Genomic DNA, 20,942 nt, shown 5'->3' with positions numbered 1-20,942 from the left:
AGCATAAAGCCTGGAAACAGAGGAAGCTGCTGCCGTGACTAAATGAAATCTGAAAAAGTGAAATATGAAATATTTGTGCATGTATGTGAAGGAGAAGAAATTGTTTGGCACCCGATGCATCCCATAAGATACATCATTTAGCCAGGCTAGGCTAGGCTAGGCTAGGCTAGGGGTTTACCTCTGTTTTTCCTGCTCATGCTAGGCTAAGCTTCATATTCACCGTACAGAACATAGACTGTAAATAAAGATGGTCGACTCTTCTGATTAAAACCAAAAATGAAGACTTGAACAAACATCAGTGCGATAAGAACGACCTGAAGTGACAGAAACCATCTTTGACAAACATTTAGTTAACATCTACTTAGATTTGTAAAGTTTGGTCCATGTCCCACCTGCTAACATGAAGGAGGTTTATACTGCAGTCAGCCACCAGGGGGCGATCCAGATGTTTGAACCTGTGGGGGCCGCATGTCGTCCATCTTTATCACAGACTGTGGTGAGGCCGCCATCTGAACAACACGATGAGCGGCCTCGTCCCTGAAAAGTTGATTTATTCCTCGAAGGAGCTTTGACTCTGGTAACATTTAACTTTAGTCATTTAATTATTAATATTATGATTACTATTATTATATTTATTATTATCAGTGCCACCTCCAGTGCATAACCAGAGTTGTTCATTGTTGTATTCGTTGTTGACCAGGAGGTTTGAAAATGAACAAAAGTCGAGTGTGGCTTATTTCCCCGGAGGCGTCGCTCTGCTTCTGTTTCCACTCGATGTGTCACCTGCTCCTCTTTGCACTGAGGCTACATCTGTGATCTGGGGGGGGGGGGGCTCTCTGTGTATGTATGCATGTTTCCCAGGAGTCACCACACCCTCCCCCACTTTGCACTGGTGAGGACGAGGTGTCGTGGTTTGTGTTTGTTGCGATGCAGCTGATAATCATTCTCTGGTCTTTAGACGCTTTGTGTTGAGGCTGCCCGGTGCTGCCCCCTCATGGTCACATCTGTCCTGCACACTGCGTGGCCCCGGAGCTGACGACACGCTAACGCCATTAGTTCACGAAGACGCTCGAATCATTAAACACGAAAACCTCCAGACGTTTACGTTTCGGCTTCACCACAAAAAACTTGTCTTAGGATGAAAATGTAAATTGTTTGATTTAGGAAACATCAGATTTAGAGCAGTTACAGAATATTGTGATCACGACACAACAAGACAAATATGCAACAAAATAAAAGACACACCCAACAGAAGAGGAACAGGAGAGAGGCATGATGGGAAGTCATGAGTCCTCAGCCTTTTGAGAGAAACTCATTTCATTTAATGTTGTGAGAGGTTCAATCAGTGTCCGTGCCTCTGAGTCAGCGTCGTGTTGTTCTCGTGATGTTTCTCGTGATATCTCAGGAAAGCTGTGAGGGAGGTTTTCAGAATTCATACATTTATTATGATCAAATACTGGTATTAGCTCCTGAAGCCCAGACATGAGCCTGAGCTGCCCCAGCGTCCTCCTCTCCTCCTGAGTCACTGTGTGGGTTCAAGTGCTCTTCAGAGTCACAGAGAACTTTCACATGATCTTCTCAGTTTCCCCTGGAGGTCAAAACCTGCTGTGGTTTATTTTTCCTCTGTTTTAATTTGACTTGTGGTTTGAAGCCGGTTGTGTGACGTTTGTGTGTGAGTCAGGAATCAGTGGAACTCTGTGATGTGCACATGTAAATACTGTGAACAGGACGTGAGGCTCAGAGTCTGAAGAGCAGTGATCTGAACCCTTTGGTTCCTCAGAATGAAGATGGAGTTAGAGATGCTCTGGAGGTGAAGAGGAGCTTTGACTCTGGTTTCCATCAGATCCTCAAACTGCTTCTGGGAGATGGGATGAAGTTTTTTATTTGTGGGAATAAGTCGAGAGTGAACAGAAGCTGAATCACTGACCTCAGAGGTTTGAAAGTCATAAAGTCACGTGAACATGTGAAGTTCAGAGGATTCAGGGGCTCAGGCCGTTTGGGATCATCTGATTGGTTCTTCAGTAAAGTTCTGTACGTGTTTCTGAGCCCAGGTCAGTTTACTACGAAGCCACAGAGCTGCAGAACAACAACAGGGAAAAACAACTGTCAAGAGTAAAAATACAAAAGCAAATGACAATCTGTAGAAAGGTGTAATTTGCTCACAGTGGGATTTCTGGACTGGGAGAAGACTCCGGGTGTTCAGCCATAATCAGAGGAATCGAACGCCCAAGCTCCGCCTCCTCCCGTCAACGGCTCAACCTGCCGACACATTTCTATTGTTCAGTATTATATGGTTATTGTTATTATTATTGTTCTTCTTGATACTTTTATTTTATAGCCATATTTTATAGTGCGAGTCGAGTGGTTTTTTTTAAAGAAGATATTTTGTACAATATTCTAAAACCAGTCAAATGCATATTCCAAACATGGAGGAACACAAAGCGAGAGCAGGAACCCGACCGGCTCGTCAGAACCTCGTGAACCTCGAGTCTCATTCTGATTCATTCAACTGACAAACTCACAGCGTGTGTTCTAATCTCCAGATGCTGAAGACATTTAGTTATTTTCATTTTAGATTCAAGTCTGTTTATTAGATGAAAATTACCTTTAAATGTTTTATTTCAGGTTTGTCTTTTGTTCATCCAACAGCTACTTTTATTTTGAAAGCCTTCCTCCACGGCTGAATTTAATTTGAGTGAAAAACAGGCTGACTTTAGAATTTCCTATTTTAAATATTCATACCCTCAACGAGAGGAGGAAGATGATCTTAGTTAATCTTAACATGGAGAGTTCCTGATGGACCCTGAATTGAAGAGGATTTATTCTTCACACGCAGGTTTGTTGTTTTCTTTAGGTTTGAACTGGTTTGAACTGGTTTGAACTGGTTTGAATGGTTCTGACACTTCAGAGTCTGAGGGTTGAATCTTCTCAGTGAAGCTTCTGGATGATGTCGCTCGGGTTCCTGCTCACGATCACATGATCCGCCTCTGACGTGAGGATCAACTCTCACTCTGAAGTGTTCGGGCTAAGCTGGTTTTATTTTTCTATCCCAGTGGGCTCACAGTGTGGACAGGCCCCCCCCCCCAGCTGTGTAGGTTTCTGTTCAGACCCTCTCTGTTGCTGGTGGTGTTTCCTCGTCACCTGACTTGGTTCCAGACTCTTGATTGTGTGGGTTTCCTCCAGCAGCTTCTCCCCGACAGGAGAGGACCAGTCTCATCCTCTCATCATGTGACTCAGTGGAAGAGTGATGTTTACATGTACAGATTCTCTCTCCTTTAGTTTTTCTGATTTCCTCTGTTTTCTGTTTTCCTGACTCCCTCCTCACACACTGGAGGGAAATGGGACTGCCTCTCATTATCACCATTTCACACATCAGCCTTCCCACCAGGGGGCGCTCCCACATGTTTTTACAGTTTGAATCCCGCCACCTTTTAGAAACGCCTCGTTAGCGTTTAGCGACGGAAGTCGTGTTCGGCTCGTGTGATTCGCCGAGAGGAGAACGTTCTGTGGGAACACGTCACAGCTGAACAGTGTGGCGCCCCCTGCAGGAGGCCGATTCCTTTGACCTCTCGGCTGACTCCACAGCACACACAATCACAGGGGCCACGGCGACCCCCCGCTGAGCCGGGGGGGGGGGGGCCCGGTTCCTCAGCGAACGATAAGCCATGACGGACCCTTGTGTCCGGTCTCCCAGTGTCTGGTCTCCCAGTGTCCGGCCTCCCAGTGTCCGGTCTCCCAGTCTATTAGTATATTTAGCAAAACTTTAAACTGCAGACGACAAAACTCAAGCTCAGGAAAACGACTGGACGTCTCTTTTGTAAACCCACGTTGACCTGAGGCCCTGTCCCTCTGTGTTTGATACCAGATGATGATATCAATTCTTTTCCTGTTTGTTGTGTTTATGATTATTATATATAACAGTGGATTCCTTTTCTCTGCCTGTGGCTGATTCTTTTCATTCTTTAGAAAAGTGTTGATGTATGTGAAGCATCTTAAAACAACAGAGAAGAAGAAGTCTTCTTCTTGTGTTGGAACATATCACTCGGGTCCAGAACCCACCGAGTGGAGAACTGAGCTTTCTGTCGTGTGATGTCACTGCTGCGGCTGAAATGTTCCTGTGACCATGAAGTTTTGTTGTTCTGTTGATTTTCTCCCGAGCTGTTTGTCACGAAGCTAAATATACTAATAAAACAGTGTGCTATCTATCAAACTGACTCTGCTCTGCTTCTCTGGAACCTTCTGGATTCTTCTCCCACCAGCTTCAGAAGAGTCACACCTTCTTTTGACAGCAGTCAATTCATCTGCACCTGATTCATAAGGTTTCAGCAAATAGACCAAATGTTTCCAGATTGGTTCATTAAAATCATCCAATTCTGTGATGACACAGTGAAAATGTTTTAAATCTTCAGACGTTTCTTTTGTGTTGTTGGTTCATAACAAACATCAGATCCCAAGAGACACGAGGGTCCAGCTCCATCTCCACCTGCTCCTTGACCTCTGAGGTCAGAGGTTCTCCAAGAAAACATGAAGGAACTGAATAAAACCTCTCTCTCTCTCTGTCTCTCTCTCTCTCGCTCTTTTTTTCTCTCTCTCTCTCCCTCTCTCTCCTTGTCCCTCTCGCTCTCTCTCTCTCTCACTCTCTCTCTCTCTCTCACTCTCTCTCTCTCTCTGTACCCCCCATCTCTCTCTTTACCCTTCCTCTACCCCCTCTCCCTTTCTCTCTCCCTCTCTACCCCCTCCTCCCGCATCAGTACGCAGGCGTGTGCGTGCTGAGCTCCCGCTCCGGACCTGAACTTTACGCACGGTGCCGCTTCACCTTCCTCTCGCACCTGTTCCCGGGGCCGCGGTGTTTCTGCTCCTCGCCCGGTTCCGGTGGATGACCGGTGGATGACCGGTGGACTCCTCGCGGAGCCATGCACTCGCACTGCGGGTTCATCTTGGGTCGAGTCCCCGCAGGGAACCGACCCGACCCTGATTGCCTCCACTCCCGTTTCCGCATTCCCGCAGCCTTCGTGCGCAGCGCCGCCGCCGCGGAGCCGCGACCCACGAGCCGCACCGAGCAAACCGGTTGGTCCGGATCGTCCGAGCCGCGGGCGCCGCGTCATGTTTGCGGCTAGAGAGCGAGCGGCACCTGGAGCAGCGAGCGGCCGGAGCCGAGGCTGATCGAGTCCCGGGATGGAGGGCTGCTGCCGCGCGTGTATGCCGTGCCTCGGCCGGCTCTGGAACTGGATCTGGCCCGACTTCCGCTACCCCAACGTCCCGAACCACGACCATGTGATCGCCAACCCGGCGGCGCACGCGGCGGAGATCCGCACCGTGTCCGGGGACATCCGCGCCCCGTCGCCCAAGAAGCGGCCGGTGCAGCTGTACGCGGCGCTGTTCGACTTCGTGGCCCGGAGCGACGACGAGCTGACGGTGAAGGAGGGCGACAAGCTGTCGGTGCTGGAGAAGCGGGGCGACTACGTGCTGGCGAAGAAGCTCACCGGGTCCCTGGAGTCCGGCCTGATCCCGGCCAACTACCTGGCGCTGCTGCAGGACGAGTTCGCCAAGCACAAGTGAGTGGGTCCACCTGGTCCGGATCCACCTGGTCCGGGTCCACGGGGTCCGGGTCCACCTGGTCCGGATCCACCTGCTGAGGGACCACTGGGTCCAGACTGAACCATTTAGATCTGATCTGTGTCGGAGTTAGTTCAGGTTAGTGTAGGTTAGTAAAGGTTAGTGTGGTCAAGTTAATGTGGGTTAGTAAAGGTTAGTGTGGGTCAGGTTAGTGTGGTCCTGTTAGTGTGGGTTAGTAAAGGTTAGTGTGGTCAAGTTAATGTGGGTTAGTAAAGGTTAGTGTGGGTCAGGTTAGTGTGGTCCTGTTAGTGTGGGTTAGTAAAGGTTAGTGTGGGTGAGGTGAAACCTTCTGGTCTACAGAGTGGGGAACTGTATGAACCTGGTCTTTGGTTCTTTGCTGTGTTTTGGATTCTGGATCATTCAAGTCTTTCCTCAGTGAAACTGACAGAAGGATAAAAGCAAAGTCATGAAAATGAAAATTAATCTTTCCTCAGAACCGAGGATTCTCATTTTAGACTGAGGAGCAGAAGACAAATTAGATCTTTGCTCCAGATTAATATGAATTCTTTATCACATGGAGTTCTGATGATCCTGAGGACAGAGGGAGCTTCACATGGTCCTGTGTGTTATTCTGTGGTGCATTGAATTTATGTAATAACATCATTGAGAAAGAAAATAATAAATCACTGGTTCCAGCTCCACTGATATTTGAATCTTCTTATATCAGCAGGACGAGCATCATGATTCCATTTGGACTTTTGTTTAATGTGTTTAACACATGAATAATCAATTATCACAGAAAACCACCAACACCTTCCAGAGGCTCCTGAGGTTCTAGATTTCTTATCATAAAACAACTTCAAGTTCCAGAGTGAAGCCTTGAGAGGCAGATATGGAAAATAATATTTAAAATGAGGTTTTCATACTGAACCTTTAAATCATTAATTTGTTGTAAAGTTAGTGGACAAGTGATAATCTGTCACTAAGGTTTGAGGTGTCGCCCCACAGCGAGGAGGTCGGCGGTTTGAGTCCCGGCTCGGCTGGGATTTTGGATGTTACATGTTCTCGGCCTGTTTGCTCAGCTTCCTCCCACCGTGCATCATCATGCAGATTGGCCGAGCCGCGGGGGGGGGGGGGGGGTTCTCCGCTCTGCAGCTGCACGTCGTCCATTATTCATTCTGTCCCCGGGGAATCGTCCTGTGTCTCCGTCTCTCCAAGGTTGACTTCACTGTGTCCTTTCACAGTCTTCATGTCCCAGTCGTCTAACGGTGAAACAGGAGACGAGCTTCAGGTGTCCTCCTCCCTCAGTCAGAAGACTAGAATCAGGTGGACCAGGATCAGAGGGAACATCTCCAGGGTTTGTTAATACCTCAGCTGGTTGTCTGAAGAACTGAATTCTCTCATTGGCTTGTTCAAGGAGGTATGTTTCCCCCGCTGTCGCTCAGTTGGTCAGTTGCTCTGTCTGTCAGTCGGTTGGTCAGTCGCTCTGTCAGTCAGTCGGTTGGTCAGTCGCTCTGTCAGTCGGTCAGTCGGTCAGTCGCTCTGTCAGTCAGTCAGTTGGTGAGTCGCTCTGTCTGTCAGTCAGTCGGTCGGTTGGTCAGTTAGTAACGTGGTGGAAGGACGAGACCTGAACCGTCGGTTGAATTGAAGCGCCTCTGTTCTCGTGGAGGTTGGAGCTCCACTCAGGGACGTCTGAAGAGTCTGAGCTCCTGGACGTGGACACTTCATCTCCTCAGGTCCTCTCAGACCGGATGAGAAGCTTTGCTGTCCCTCTCGTCTCACACAGAGGGACAGGGACTCGTCCAGGAGACAGTCTACTGGTTCTCATCTGAATGTCTGACTCTTCTCTTGCGAGCAGCTTGTTGTTAGTTTCAGTGAAACCTGAGTGTGAGACCCGCCCTGATGACTGAGCAAATACAGGTCACAACACACACACACACACACACACACACACACACACACACACACACACACACACACACACTGTAAAGCACGTGTCACTAAGTGTAACTACTTTAAAACAGCAGGTCTCAGATCAGATCATGTGTTCACTGGTTTTCAGGTCACATTGTTTAAAGCTGTTCTGACTCGACCAGTTATTGAAATTGTGTAGTGTAATTTTTGTGTGTGCAATGTTTACATTCTTCACTCTGTGTTTGTGTGTTTAATTCCCCCCCCCCCCCCCCCCCCCAGGTGGTACTATGGGAACATAAACCGAGTGAAAGCTGAGAAGCTGCTTCTGGCTTCCCAAAACAAAGATGGCTCCTTCCTTGTTCGCATCAGTGAGAGTCACAGTGACGAGTACACCATCTCCGGTAAGAACCAGCACTCATCCACTCATCCACTCATCCTCTCATCCACTCATCCACTCATCCACTCATCCACTCATCACCTCATCACCTCATCCTCTCATCCTCTCATCCACTCATGAACTCATCCATCATGTAATTCTCTCACAGCTGCTTCCCTCTTTCTTCTCCTTTCATTCCTTTTCTTTATCTTCTTTCTTTCTTTCCTCTTTTTAAATTCCCTCTTGTCTTTAGTTTGTGTTTTTTGTAGTTTGCTGTGGATTTGATGAAATTACTTCAAAAACATAAGTGAAACTAGCTTTGTCTGAGTTTAACAAATATTAAATCTTCATTTATAAATACATATATTTCTCTGGAACATCTTGACTAAATTAGCAAAGCCAGATTATTTATTTAACCCAATTTAATTTTAAATAATTAAATGACCTTTTTACAGAACTGTTCATACAAAAAATGTAACAAAGAGATTAACAGAATGAAACCATAAAAATAAATCCTCCATATCTGCACAATATTAACAGGAAGTGAGGAAACGCTGTCTTACATCCCAAGAGAGAGAGTAATAAAATACTAAATGGGAATATTAAAGTGAAAACTATTCTGAGAAAGCAAAGTAGGTAAAGCAGAATAAAGAGATGAATCTGTGTCAGCGTATGAGATATGAATCAGCTGGTGCAGCAGCAGAGAAGCTGCCGACTCAGCGACTTCAGAAGAAAGAGTCATGTGACTGAAACACCAAGCTGGAGATCACCTCACTCCTCTCTCTCTGAGGTCTCTTCACCATGGGCTGTTCCCCCCCTCTCTCCCTCCATCACCCCTCCTCCTCCCCCTGTCTGTCTCCAGCCACCTCATCTCCGTCCTCCTGCTGCAGAGGACACCAGGGGACGCTCTGTGTCCTCATGTTGGAGGTCGTCCTCTAAGACCACAGCAGCAGCTTGATCTTTAAAACCTGGTGCTGAACAGATTTCTGCTTTTTATCTTCTTCACTTTCACTTGAAGGATGAAGTGGTGTCTCCTGTCCTCAGTATCAAACACTCTGACGCTCTCTTGTCTCTGAATGAGGCTGTTTCCTCCTCTCCTTCAGAGGGACACACACATGAGTCACTTCCCTAAGAAGCTGAAGTCTTCCTGAAAATAATAAGAATCACTGTTTACTCCCGATGAGCCTCAGACACTTTGATAAGTTAAACCATAAATAAGAAGTTGAGTCGTCCTGTGTCTCCTTCCTTTGTTTGTTTCAACATCCAACTTCTCATTCTCTAAGCTTGAAACAAGAAGAGACACATCTTAGAGATGATAACTTATCACTGTTGTACTAACAACAATAAAGGCTGGTGAAATACAGGATTTAAAAGACGAACACATGTGAATAGAAAAAACACGCCCAAGTTAAGGATTCCTCTTCATCAGTAGATGACACATTGCTGACGGAGCAGCTGAAGCTCCGTGTGAGACTGGTGAAGTCTGTGGAAGCAGGTGGGGGGGCTGTAGAGTGTGAGCGTTTTCAAGTCCTGTGAATGATGACCCTTCATCACCTGCAGCTCACCTTCCTCTTCACTTTGTCCTTCCTCCTCTGTTCACCCTCTGGCTTCACCTTCATCTGCAGCTGAGTCCAAAATATGGTCACGTGAAGGCGGAGCAGACCACACCTCCTTTACTTTATGACTCAAGAACAAACATGTCTGTCTCTCTCTCTCTCTCTCTCTCTCTCTCTCTCCTTGTCCCTCTCGCTCTTTATTTCTCCCTCTCTCTCCTTGTCCCTCTAGCTCTTTATTTCTCTCTCTCTCTTTATCTCTCTCTCTCTCCTTGTCCCTCTCGCTCTTTATCTCTCTCTCTCTCTCTCTCTCCTTCTCTCTCCCTCTCGCTCTTTATTTTCTCACTCTCTCTCCCCTTGTCTCTCTCTCTCTTTATTTCTGTCTCTCTCGCTCCTTCTCTCTCACCCTCTCTCTCTATCTCTCTCTCCCTCTCGCTCTTTATTTTCTTACTCTCTCTCTCTCTCCCCTTGTCTCTCTCTCTCTCTTTATTTCTGTCTCTCTCGCTCCTTCTCTCTCACCCTCTCTCTCTATCTCTCTCCTTATCCCCCTCTCTCTCACTCTCTCTATCTATCTCTCCTTGTCCCCCTCTCTCTCTCTCTCTCTCTCTCTCTCACTCTCACCCTCTCTCTCTCTCTCTCTCTCTCTCTCTCTGTCTCTCTCTGGAGGTTATAAAAGGACGTTCCCTTCTTTCCTCACGTTCTCACTTCAAACTTCTTTGTTTCTGATTTCCCCTCCGGTCCTGAAACGTCCTGAGAGCCTTTGATGTTCACAGTCATAAATCCCATTATCGTGGATGGTAGTAAGTGAACCTTCTTCTTCTGGTTGGAGGTGTGGTTGATGGTTTGTGCTCCTCTGTGTCCTGCAGCTCGCAGCGAGGGGCAGGTCTACCACTTCAGGATCAAGCGCTCCACCATCGGAGCGTACTTCGTCTCAGAGAAGATCTCCTTCGCCACGTTGGGGGAGCTCATCTCCTACTTCCAGAAGAACCCCCGCAGCCTGGGGGTGCTGCTGGAGGAGCCCTGCGCCCAGCAGGTAGGACTCACACTCAAACACCAGGGTCCACTGGTCTCCTCTCAGGTGCTGGCTCCAGGTTTACAACATACAAAACTGATCCAGATTCAGATTCTTATCTGGATTCATAAATATCTACACGCCTGATGATCATCAATCATCAACGTCTGTGAACGATTCCCAGAAATCCATGAACATCTCACAGAAGCAGATCTCAGCAGAGTCCAGTGGGATCTGCTTCAGATTCATGAGGTCCACCAAGAAACATCTCATTTAAATCAATCTCCATGAAAACCAAACTTCTCCTCACAAAGTTAAAAGAACAAGAAAACATGTGACTCACAGAAACGCTGAGTCATGTTACACATGATGCTATAAAAGTCTGACAATATTCAGTTTATTGTGTCTAAAGTGCAGACGCACAATCCCATGTGACATGTTTACTGCATCACCAGGTCATAACTTTATTGATCCCTGCAGATGAGTCAAAGTACAAACACCTTTATATTGTAAAATCAGTCCCATGGTACAGTAACAGTAAAGTGATGAATACAGTTTTATATACTGTTAATATGAGATAAATATATTATTTATAGACTGATCTTATTAGTTTATTCTGAAACATGGACTCTGTCTGATGGAGACTGATCAGTGGTTTTCACAGGTGGATAATTAATATCAGTAATATCACTGGTGCGTTTTCTTAACATGTGTAAAACGGGTTCTAGTGTAAATATTATAAAATATTCACTTCATGTCCGCCTGCAGCTTCAGCTCGGAGACGAACATGAAGCAGAATTCATCTTTCTATTAATTCTAAATGAAACGAGCAGAGGATAAAGACTGGACAGCTTCTGGTTCACAGTCACTTATAATAATAATAATAATAATAATTCCATATTCACTAAACAAAAGCTCCATTTTATAATTTTAATCTTAGTCGAACAGCTTTTCTCTGAATCCGTAAAAGCTCTTTAATTTTTCTAACTGTTGTTGAAGCAGGAATTTTAATCTTTTTATCTTATTGTTCATAAATATAAACCAAGAGGCAAATATCTAAAATTATCCAGTGTCATTAAGCAGAGAATCTAATATTTGGCCCAGTTTCAGAATAAAGTCCTGTGCAGTGATTACATGCTCCATCTCTGCAGCTCCACATTACCGCCCCCCCCCCCCCCAGCCTTATCATTTATCCTCCTCAGCTCGAGCCCCCCCGAGGTTTCTCCTCCAACACAAGGTTTCTGAGTCGCTTCACAAACACACACACGAGGATTTTACACAACATTTAGAAAATGAGAAAGATGAACGTGAGAGATGAGAACTCTTCTTCTTCTGTATCAGAGTCGCTCAGTGATTCCTCCGTCTTCTCTCTTCCCTTCCAGCGGAGGCTCTGAGTCCGAGGCCACGGACACACTGAGGCAGAGGCACACACACAATCAACACACACACACACACACACAATTAGCACATGTTCAGAACCGAACAAAAAACAAACAAAGCCCTTATGTTCCTCTGAGACCTAAATAATGGATTTTACTTTATTGTGTGTTTTACTTTGATATGCTTGTGTGGATGATTCCATTCCATTAAGTTCAGGTCACTTTCTAAAAGCTTGAAACTCAGAATCTTATAATCAGAGCTTCAGCGTTGATTTCTCAGGTTTTAATCCCAAAACAACAGATTTCAAAAACAATCATCACAGAAAACGTGACTTCATCTGTTTTTATGTCCTCAATCATTATGGAAATCCAAAGAACTGGTTCATGGAGAGAAGGCGTCACTGGAACTGGTTTTCCTTCTATTTAATTTGTCATTGATTCTCTTAGAATCAGACGAGTCTCTAGAGCAACGTCCGCTCTGGAGTCTTCTCATTGGTTTATTGAACCTTTGGGAACATTTGCACGTGTGGAGATGATGACGTTTTTAAAAAGTCGAATATCCCACAAAGAAAAGAGGAAACGCTGAACGTCCAGGCTGCGGCTCTGAGGAAGAGGAGGCTCCTCTTGGCGAAGGGGAATTTACAAACTGTGACAGGAAGTGGAAGGAGAGGAGGACGCTGCAGGAGACATGAAGCCGTGGGACGTTGAGACAGACGCTGTGTCCACTGAGTCACACATGAAGAAGAAGCAGCTAGATGGACACGTGACCTCTGCTTCATGTGTTGATCTCATTTTACACAGCGGCTGTAGCTATGTTCATATTTCAGTCACGCAACACAGTTTGTAAACAAACCACACGTGAAAAGTTGTGTGCATTAGGTTGTTTCTCACAAACAGCAGCTGAGAGCAACAGGAACATTAACACAACTTTCTTTCATTGAGTTTCAATTTTCATCCATTTTTCTTTATTTCATAGATTTTTTCACCTTAAAACTGTTTCACAACTTTAACTCATCAGAATTAATGTTATGATATAAGATCAACCTTTACATTTCATGATGTGTGATTTAGGAAATGAACATTTCAAAGCTCTGTTGTCATCGATTAGAAAACAAGACATTAAGACGTCATTTAAATGTTCCGGCAGTTTAATGTGGGACGTTAAAACGGCTCCTCACGGCTTCTCAATCTGTTTTTATCGACTCGTCTCGTTTCCGGAGATTAAACCGAGAAACGCTCAATAAAACGCTGAGACTCAGTTTGTGTCCTTCAGCTTCTAGAAGTGGATTCACTCTGTTCAACAAACACACAACAAACTGTCTGTGAGTCACAATCTGAGACTTTCAGGACTTTCAAGGAGGAGACGACATTTTGAATAAGACGGATTAAAGAAATCTTCATCATCATTTGTCCTGATGATGTGGAAACTGGTTCCAGATCAGTTTCAGTTTGTTTTCTACAAACTTTTGTTGAAGCTTCAGCAAAGAAAAACTAAATCTGAATTTATTTATTCTTCTGTGTTTATCACTTTGATTTTTTTTAAACTTGATCTGTAATTTTTTATTATTTTTTTCTGAGTGATGTATAAGTTTTTATATTCGTTTTAATCATGTTTTATTATTGAATCATTTCATTGGTCTGTTCATTTCATTTTCAAAGCACTTGATTATTAGAAGAAAATTGTTTGTAGCAGCTGATTACTAATGAAAATAAATGAAATCATTTGTTCAATTCTCTTTTTTCATTCTTTCACTAACATCAAACAATGCTCATTTAAAATCTGCACGTTCCTCAAACCTGAAATGAAAAATTAATAACAATCTGAAATATTGAGATGAGATTTATCTGTAAAGGAAGATTTGATCCACGTTTCGCTTCAGGAGGCAAATAAATGTAAAAACTTGATTTTCATGATATTTTCAAGGATCCTGAGAATAAAATAAAACATCAGAAGCAGCATTAAAGATTAATATCAACACATTAAGTCAAAAGTGCTGATGAAAGAAAACCTTTTAAAATCTAGACGAAGTGTTATTTCATTTTAATGATGTCATTAATTTTAAATAACTGTTTTAGCAGATTTTACACCTCTGTCCTGATTAAACACCAGTTTCCAGTTGGTCTGGTTTCCTCCCAGTGGTTTGAATAACAACAGAACTAGAATAAGAATGTTGAGCTGAGCAGACTTTGAATCTGTGTTGAAGTCAAACTGAAGACACAAAGTTTAGGATTCATCAGTGATAGACACTTGATTGTGTGTTTGTAAAATGAAACTTCCTGTTTCAGCTTCTCTCACATGACTTCATCTGGAAATTAACATTTCAAATGAGGCCAAACTGGGAGTTTCCAGACATCCAGTTTAAAACTGCCCTGGTTCTGAGTCACATGATAATTAAATCCACCAGTTGATACTGGGACGTTTCCAGTTGTCTCACTCTGTTCTCTCTGTGCAGCGGGAGCTCTTCGACATGGAGCCGTGGGAACGACCTCGAGAGGAGTTCAAGCTCCACAGGAAACTGGGAGAGGGCCACTTCGGGGAGGTGTGGGAGGCTCAGTGGACCACGGAGAACAAGAAGGTGGCCATCAAGATGCTGAAACAAGGTACGACTGCACCGACCTGAACCTGAAGCTCCACCCTGCTGCCTCACAACACACACACTCACTCAGGCCTCTGAGAAAGGTCTGGTTCTCCTCATCCAGGAAGTAGTCCCTGAGAAACCAGGGAGACCATCAGAAAGAGTGCTGCTGTGGGCGTGGCCCTTCAGGTGACACTGCTGCTGTGGGCGTGGCCCTTCAGGTGACAGTGCTGCTGTGGGCGTGGCCCTTCAGGTGACAGTGCTGCTGTGGGCGTGGCCCTTCAGGTGACACTGCTGCTGTGGGCGTGGCCCTTCAGGTACACAGAGGAAGCAGGATGTCTTGGTGCTGAGTCACGATCTCATGGCTGAATCAAGTTGCATGGCAGCACTGGTTGGACTGGTTCTGTAAACAGACCAGTCGGCTGGACCTCAGGAACCTGTTTGATCTTCTGGTGTCGACCGGAGGAAGAAGAATGTCGTTGGTTCAGGAAGCTCCGACGCGAAGGCTAAAAATAAACTGATGGATGACAGGAAGTAAAATAACGTGATGACGGGAAGAGAGGAGAGAGTTACTGGTTTGTTTGGGTTGTGAGTGTACGAGCGTGCACGAGCGTTCATGAGCGTGCACGAGCGTTCATGAGCGTGCACGTGGCTGGGCTGATGACTGCTGATTGGTTCACGTTCCAGTGATCGAGAGAAGGAAACAGCTGATGACACATGCAGGGGTTCAAATCCCAGACTGTGACTTGAGGACATTTTGGAGACGCACAGTGTCTGTAAACGATTCACATTAACGCCGGTTTGTGTCTGTCCCCTCGTCTCGTCTCAGAGGACACGAAGCAGGACGAGTTCGTGAAGGAGGTTCAGGCTCTGAAGAGCCTCCATCACCCGAAGCTCATCCAGCTGCTGGCCATGTGCTCCAGAGGAGAGCCCGTCTACATCGTCACAGAGCTCATGAGCAAAGGAAGCCTCAAGTCCTACCTCGCCTGTGAGTGCACACACAGACACACACACATGCTCACAGACACACACACAGACAAACACAAACACACACACACAGACAGACATTAAACATTTTCCCAGACACACACACAGACACACAGTTAAGAGAATGTCAACCCTTCAGTTAATCTGTTATCATTGTTTATTTTCTCTGATGTTGTTTTTAGAGGTTTCAAAGCAGAAGGTTAATTTTCTTATCTCAGGTTTGAGAATTCAAGTTCTTCATCAGACATTTCTCTGAAAACGTATTGAGGTAAAATGACGTTAAATCTCTTCGTCTTCAATCCAGAGCAAAAGGAATTATAATCTGCTTCCCTGGCAGAGAAGTGGTGCTCCAACCAAAGACTCTAATCTGTGTGTGTGTGTGTGTGTGTGTGTGTGTGTGTGTGTGTGTGTGTGTGTCTGTGTGTGTGTGTGTGTGTGTGTGTGTGTGTGTGTGTGTGTGTGTGTGTGTGTGTGTGTGTGTGTGTGTGTGTGTGTGTGTGTGTGTGTGTGTGTGTGTGTGTGTGTGTGTGTGTGTGTGTGTGTGTGTGTGTGTGTGTGTGTGTGTGTGTGCACTTCTCTACACTGTCGGCTAGAACCTTCACACACAGATGGAAATTCAAAGGTGTTTGGTTCTGTGCTGGTTTGAGATGTTCTCTGATTCCTTTAAATGTGACGGCACTTTAATTGAATGAAACAATACAAGTGTGTATTTGGGTATAAAGAGAGAATTCCTACAACACACGAGTTCAGATTCTGTGATAACACTTCCCTCTAACGCAGTTTGTTAAATAAGGAACCCTGCTTGACCTGTGTGTCCTCAGCGGCTGAAGGTCAGGTGCTGACCTCCGCTCACCTCATCTACATGGGCAGTCAGGTCGCAGAGGGCATGGCCTACCTGGAGGACAGGAACATCGTCCACAGAGACCTGGCCGCCAGGAACGTGCTGGTGGGGGACGACCTGGTCTGCAAGGTGGCCGACTTCGGACTGGCTCGGATCATTAAGGTGAGAGAGGGGCGGTCGGCTCAGGGATTTATGATCATATTCATAATAATGAAATAATTCATACAGAGCTTCCAAGACTTTATTATCAGTTTAGATAGAGACGACTGAAATGTTCTGTGTGACATTTCAACATGAATCACCTCAATACCAAAATATTGACTGTAAATAAATGAAGCTGCTTTCTGCTCCACGGTTTTATGCCATCATCTTAAAAAGTCTCCTAAGTAAGAAATACACTCATTATATAGTTTTGATCAGAAGTTAAATAATGGGACTTTTTTATACTTCATGATTCTGTTGAAATTAACCTTGAAATATAGTCTGGATGTTTGTTGTGTCACATGATGTTAAAATCCGGTTCCCGGTGTTCAACCTTCATTCATCTCAACTTCTTTTTCTTCCTGTGAAACGATTCAAACACATCGATGACTCGGTCACTCGTTCTGCGTCCAATCAGAAGCCTTCTGGAACTTTACACCTCCTCCCTGTGACCATGGAATCTGAGCGTTAGCATCATGGAATCTGAGCGTTAGCATCATGGAATCTGAGCGTTAGCATCATGGAATCTGTTCAGATTTTTTATATAGAAGCATGAAATGTGACTTTGTGTTGATGTTCCTGAGAATGAAAATGTCCTGTTGACACGCAGCTCGTTTGGTATTTACACACAACAGGGATGAGAGGACGTCTCCGGTGATCTAATGTGAGGAAAGGTTTAACACAAAGTGAGTCTAGCGTCCCAGGTGATCAGGGGACAGGTGAGACGGACAGCCGGCTGCTGGGGGACCAGTGTTCGTGTTCCTCCTGTGAAACCTGTGCTTCCCTCTCGTCTCCTCAGGACAGTGTTTACACAGCGAGCAGAAGCACAAAGATCCCAGTGCGCTGGACGGCTCCGGAGGCGGCCATCTACCAGAGGTTCTCTGTGAAGTCAGACGTGTGGTCGTTCGGTGTTTTGCTCTACGAGATGATGTCACGAGGCAAAATGCCTTATGAAGGTAGAGCATCAAATAAACTACTGTTAAACTACATGACGATGTAAACTGCTGCTTCTCACTCGTACATTACACAGTATAATGCACATTTAATATATGAATAGAATATAATATTTGTAATATGTCTTATTCTTTATCTCTGTATAGTTTTGGTTCTTCTATGTAAAGTGTGAAACCCTGTTGCCCTGTCTTCATGTGGACACAGGAGACTCAGATGAAGACACACAAACACAATAAGACACATTTCACTGACTTTGGTCTTTTCCAGACTTTTGATTTAAATAGATTTGAAGTGTCTGTAGTTTAGAGAGGATGGAACATCTTGACTGGTAGCAGTGGTTAGTGGCTCCTCCCATGCTCATGTTCATATCTGCTTCAGGAAAAAACAACAAGGAGGTGTTGGACCTGCTGTCCTCTGGATTCCGGCTGCCCTGTCCAACCCGCTGTCCTCCGAACATCTACCGCATCATGATGGACTGCTGGGCCGCGGAGCCGTCCAAGAGACCCTCCTTCCACGCCCTGCACAGCCAGCTGGACTCCATCTATGCCCGGATCTATTTCAAGACTATAGAGGTATAGAGAGAGGGACACAGGGACACAGAGGGACGCAGAGGGACACAGAGATGATGAGAGGATGTGAATGGTGCAACAGCACATCCTCTACAAACTGGTCCCCGACAGACTGAGAACATGTTTTTAAAGCCACACACGTCTACAACAGGGTAAATGTATTTGAGCAGCAGAGAGGTGAAAGGTGACGAGAGGCTTCTCCAGAGGGACACGAGACAGAGGGACATGAGGACGTCTTCCTCTTCAAGAGTCAGGAGGCTGTGAACTGAGGACGAGGTGTGAGGTCACTGCTCCCCCCCCCGCAGCACATTCACAGACGCACCTGCTTTGAGTTTTTTACCCTCAGTGTTTTCTAGATGATGTTTTATCACCTGTGTACCTGCCATGTCTGCTCAGCACACGTTGAGATGTTCTGAGGTCACAGGTCAGGACTTTGACTAATCACCTGTCTTCTGATTGCAAAGCCAGTTCTAAAATTGAGGTTATGTGCAATAATGATCCTCCTGCTGGTTGTGAAGCCTGGGGCCTGGTGCTGGGGCCTGGTGCTGGGGCCTGGTGCTGGGGCCTGGTGCTGGGAGGTCCCAGAGGAAGAAGACCAACCTGCACCAGGACCAGAGGATGGATCCAGTAGCTTCGTGATCTTTGAGTTTCTCAGACCCTCAGGTCAACTTGTGCTTGGAGGTTAAAGGATTCAGTCTCTTATCTGTCAGGAGATCCAGACAGCAAACTGCTGCTTCACAAAGTCTCAGGTCCACAGAAGAAGAAGCAGAATGTGTGTAGTAGATCATTGTAGAACCAGAGTGTTGTAGTGTGCACACCTCCACCGAGGCCAGTCAGGTCCATGAGTTCTTCTGGATCTTCTCCTGATCCTGAGCTGACACATCAAACATCCTTCCACCCAGTCTGGTGTGAACCCGTCCGGTGGTTTGTCTGTGATCCTGCTGACAGACCAACAACACAGATGGATGGATCTGCTCCTTGGTGAAGGGAATGAATTATTAAATGCACATGTAACATGCATCTTTTGATTTTGGGAATATGTTTTGGAAATCTGTTTTTACAACCTCATGATGACGGTGAGGTGAGAAGCTCTCGTCCCTCTGCTGTAGCAACAGGGCCGCTCGTGTTAGCTTAGCCACAGACAGAGCTAATCTGTCAGTAGCTTTAATCCACAGACTGGAGGAAGGTGAAGCATTCTGGGAATGTGACGTCATGTGACTTCAGAGTCTGCAGCAGTGATCACGAGGTGTCGAGGTCCATAACCACCCTGGACCAATCAGGAGTCAGTGTCAGCTGTCAATCATCACGTCTTTTCTGTCACTTTGGTCCATGTCCCATCTGCTAACATGGAGGAGGTGGAGTCTATGAGCTGTACTGCAGCCAGACACCAGGGGGCGAGCCAGATGTTTTGGCTTCACCTTTGGGAGCCTCCATGTTTATTCACAGTATTTATAATAATTGAAGAGGTAATTAAATACTTTCTATATTGACGGATGAACAGCAGGTGTCCTGACGGGGGGGGGGGGGGTAAACTAATATTCCTCTAGCTTTAATGCTAACAGGCATGCCAGTGTTAGCATGCTAACTAGCATACATTCTTACATTATTAGCTTTGTGCCACACTGAAGAACTGAAGCGTCTCTTGCACGTGAGCACTGATCAACTAGAAACGTTTAGACTGAGGAGTTCGACCTCGTCTGTGTTCACAGGATCAACCCAGGGACCGACCCTGTAGCGCCCCCTTCAGGACAAGCTGTCCAACTAGTGATCAGGATCCAGGTCAAAGGGCTCGAGTTCCAGGATCTAAGTGCATTTAGTCCAAGTCCACGAAACGAAGGTCACTGCACCACAAGCTTTGAGTTCAAGTGTTGATCCTGAAACTCGTTTTAACCATGGGTGTGTTGTAGGCGTGACATGCAATCAACCAATCAGAGAGCCCCGTCCACTGAGCAGCCCTCGGGCTCACACATCCACAACACTGCAGATTTAAAGAGTTTTCATCAGGTGGTAAACTTCTGAGCAGAGTTTCACTTCCTGTTCAGATCATGTGTGTGTGTGTAACGAGCAGAGTGTGTGTCTGTCGCTGCAGCTTTAAAACAACAGGTAAATACTTCACACCAAGCAAACACATCACGCGTGCCTGACGACATCTCATCACGTGACCCCCCCCCCAAGTTGTGTCTCTGGGGCCCAGCAGGCTTCACCTGTTGTCTTGTTACTCTCCACAGGCACTGAGTGTCGTCTTCAGCGTCGGTCACGGGTCTGAGAAGGTTCATGTTCCATGTTGAGTGAGGGGATTGTTGTGATGATCGTTTGATCGATGCTGCCGCGGTGCTTGAAAAGCCACCGGGCCACTGGGCCACCGAGCCACTGGGCCACCGTGCCACATGTACAGGCCTTAAGTTATTAAAGCTCTTCCACAGGCCCCCGACTTACAACTGGAGTGCCTATGTTTACACACGTCTATAACTAACTATACAACATGGACAATAAAAACTACAAAATGACCAAAACGGTGTGCAGAGTAAATCAGACTCAGTTCCCAGTAGCAGGAACTGGGATTTCTTCACCACCAGTGCTGCGATGCAATGTGATTTAAGAACAATGCAGCTCTGGATTTGTTTATGCACGATTCACAGAAGACGAAGACGAGTTCAGGAAACTTGAGCCATAATCACCAGAGAGAGACTTCTGTGTGTGTCTGTCGTCAGGTCCCGAGCTCCAGGAGTCAAAGAATAAAGTCTTTTAATTATTGTTATAAAGCGTGTCTGTGCTTTTCTATCATAACGTCTGTTGTCTGACATGTTCTCACAAAGTGTAATGAGATGAATCTAGATCAGGATGTGGATGAGATCCTGGATTCATCATCTCAATGTGACCAGGGAAACCTGTAACAGTGACGATGCTGTTGTGAATCCACAGAAGAAGAATCCAAGGGGAAGGTTTCATCTGCTAACGGCTAACTGCTAACCGTAAGAGACAAGCGTCTCTCTGTCCTCCGTGTGGACATCATGAGACACAGGA

General features: G+C 45.8%; 1 protein-coding gene and 1 long non-coding RNA gene across 2 annotated transcripts; one reads left to right on the top strand and one right to left on the bottom strand.

The window, feature by feature from the left end:
- Positions 1-1,422: 1,422 nt before the first annotated feature.
- On the bottom strand, positions 1,423-4,931 carry LOC133956431 (uncharacterized). Its single transcript, XR_009921143.1, has 3 exons — positions 4,830-4,931; positions 2,164-2,259; positions 1,423-2,076 (listed from the first exon to the last, which is right to left on the bottom strand). It is a non-coding gene; the product is annotated as an uncharacterized LOC133956431 (long non-coding RNA).
- srms (src-related kinase lacking C-terminal regulatory tyrosine and N-terminal myristylation sites) lies at positions 4,688-20,672 on the top strand. The gene is made up of 8 exons (XM_062391415.1): positions 4,688-5,555; positions 7,750-7,871; positions 10,266-10,432; positions 14,244-14,391; positions 15,196-15,354; positions 16,175-16,356; positions 17,195-17,351; positions 17,728-20,672. The coding sequence occupies exons 1-8, from the start codon at positions 5,176-5,178 to the stop codon at positions 17,925-17,927; spliced, it is 1,515 nt and encodes a 504-aa protein (XP_062247399.1). The 5' UTR covers positions 4,688-5,175; the 3' UTR covers positions 17,928-20,672.
- Positions 20,673-20,942: the final 270 nt, after the last annotated feature.

Source organism: Platichthys flesus, chromosome 7, assembly GCF_949316205.1.
Source record: "Platichthys flesus chromosome 7, fPlaFle2.1, whole genome shotgun sequence".
Lineage (NCBI taxonomy): Eukaryota > Metazoa > Chordata > Actinopteri > Pleuronectiformes > Pleuronectidae > Platichthys > Platichthys flesus.
The sequence above is the reverse complement of the archived record's forward strand: the minus strand, read 5'-3'. Positions and strand labels throughout refer to the sequence as shown.